A 1,765-nucleotide genomic window follows, 5' to 3' on the forward strand; every position below is an offset into this window, starting at 1 on the left:
ATATGTGTGTATTATCTATTTATCTATTTATCTATTTTTTATAATATGTGTGTGTGTATGTGTAAATAAATCCCGCTTCCTCAATTGGAAGGGAGCGGGAAAGCCGAAAGACAAATGGGGAAATGGACGGACTCGGGCCTATATCTCTCAGATTCTCTCTTAGTTATCATATACGAATAAATATGTGTGCGATTGTGAGAATAAAGAAAAAAGTAAGATTCGTGTGAATAGACTCGTTTGTAAATAGATAGATAGATAGATAGATAGATAGATAGATAGATAGATAGATAGATAGATAGGTAGGTAGGTAGGTAGGTAGGTAGGTAGGTAGGTAAGTGCGTTTGTGCTTTTAATTTCCCTTTATTGGCGTTCATTTCCCATTCTCCCTACTTTACAGGAGACCTGACAAGTGCCATGCGCGACGCCGAATCTGTTGTAGTACTGGACAACCGAAACCCTGTGAGTGTTTGAAAGATACCCCCATTTTTCTTTTAACAATACACTCATAAACACACAAACACACACACACACATACACACACATACTCACACACACATATACATACACACACTTTCACACTCATACACATACACACATTCTCACACACATACGCAAGTTATGATATGTTTATATCATCCCGAATTAGCTGACTCAGCAAAAGTATATATTGTAAGCCTTAACCCCTTCAATGCCACAGGTAAATACGCCACTGTGCCGGGGGAAATCCTATGAACCAAGGCTTCTCAGAGGTGACCCCACGCTACTTCCCATAACTTTTTTTATTTATTAATATTTCCTCTTGAATTTCTGCATGTACATTCTACATTGAACCACGTTTCTATTGACATAACGTTGGGGGGGGGTTTCAATGAGAGATAGATGGAGAATAGTTGGACTTAGTAACGTGATGCCAAAACACAACACCATCAAACAACATAAATAACGAACATTCCAGTAATGATAAACTGAGACCAAAACAAAAGTGGAATACATGTTGTGTGAGTGTTTGCTGATAAAGCGGAAGTGATAAAAGGTTTTTCCTACCCTATAAAACGCTCGTACAATCCACATATATGTAAACATGTAAGCCCATCAGTGTTTACTGCCAGTAAATCATTTTTGTGTGGTAAATGTGTTAGATCTGTGCCTGTGCTGACTGTTGTTCTTGTAATCATAACACACTGGGCTAAAAATAAGTTAGGCCTAGCTGGTCTGACGCGGTGGACGTGCATCGTCTTGAGTCGGTTCCATTGTCTATATCAGGCAAAAATGTGGCCATTAGCCATTAGCCTGGCCTGGAAGTGATAGTTTTGGTGGACGCGTAGATTTTAGCCGCACAAAATAACATTACAGTAATCAGATTTTGATAAAAATCAGTGTTGTTACTAATGTCTTTGCTCCTGCTGTTGTTAAGTAATTTCGTACACTGCCAATTTTGTAACCTCTTCGCTGTCGCGCCCGTAGAATTTATGGGCCTGAACCGTGTAGCGCTATGCCTCTAGCCCGTAGAATTTACGGGACTCTTGACAGAGATTGTTTTGATACCAATTAAAAGGGAAGCTACTGCTAAAATATTGTAATGCTGAACATGTGAATAAATACATTTGTTTCTGCTGTGTAGATCTATAGAGACATAAGTATAGGTATAGACGAGACTGCCTTTTATTGTATTACCCAGAGGCTAGAGGCTATCCCTGGCATACATTCTAGCTCATACGAGCCGGGCGACCTGCTCTAAGGTATCGAATAAAAGGTGTGTGTGTGT

The 1,765-nt window shown here is 39.5% G+C and overlaps 1 protein-coding gene across 1 annotated transcript in view; it reads left to right on the plus strand.

Moving 5' to 3' along the window:
- Positions 1-397: 397 nt before the first annotated feature.
- LOC101845111 overlaps positions 398-1,765 on the plus strand; it is a gene marked incomplete at its 5' end in the record, with an annotated part of 83,460 nt that continues 82,092 nt past the window's right edge. Inside the window, 1 exon segment of the mRNA XM_035970730.1 lies at positions 398-459. Within this exon segment, the coding sequence (XP_035826623.1) occupies positions 398-459 (62 nt within the window).

Source organism: Aplysia californica, unplaced genomic scaffold, assembly GCF_000002075.1.
Source record: "Aplysia californica isolate F4 #8 unplaced genomic scaffold, AplCal3.0 scaffold00314, whole genome shotgun sequence".
Taxonomy (NCBI): Eukaryota; Metazoa; Mollusca; class Gastropoda; order Aplysiida; family Aplysiidae; genus Aplysia; species Aplysia californica.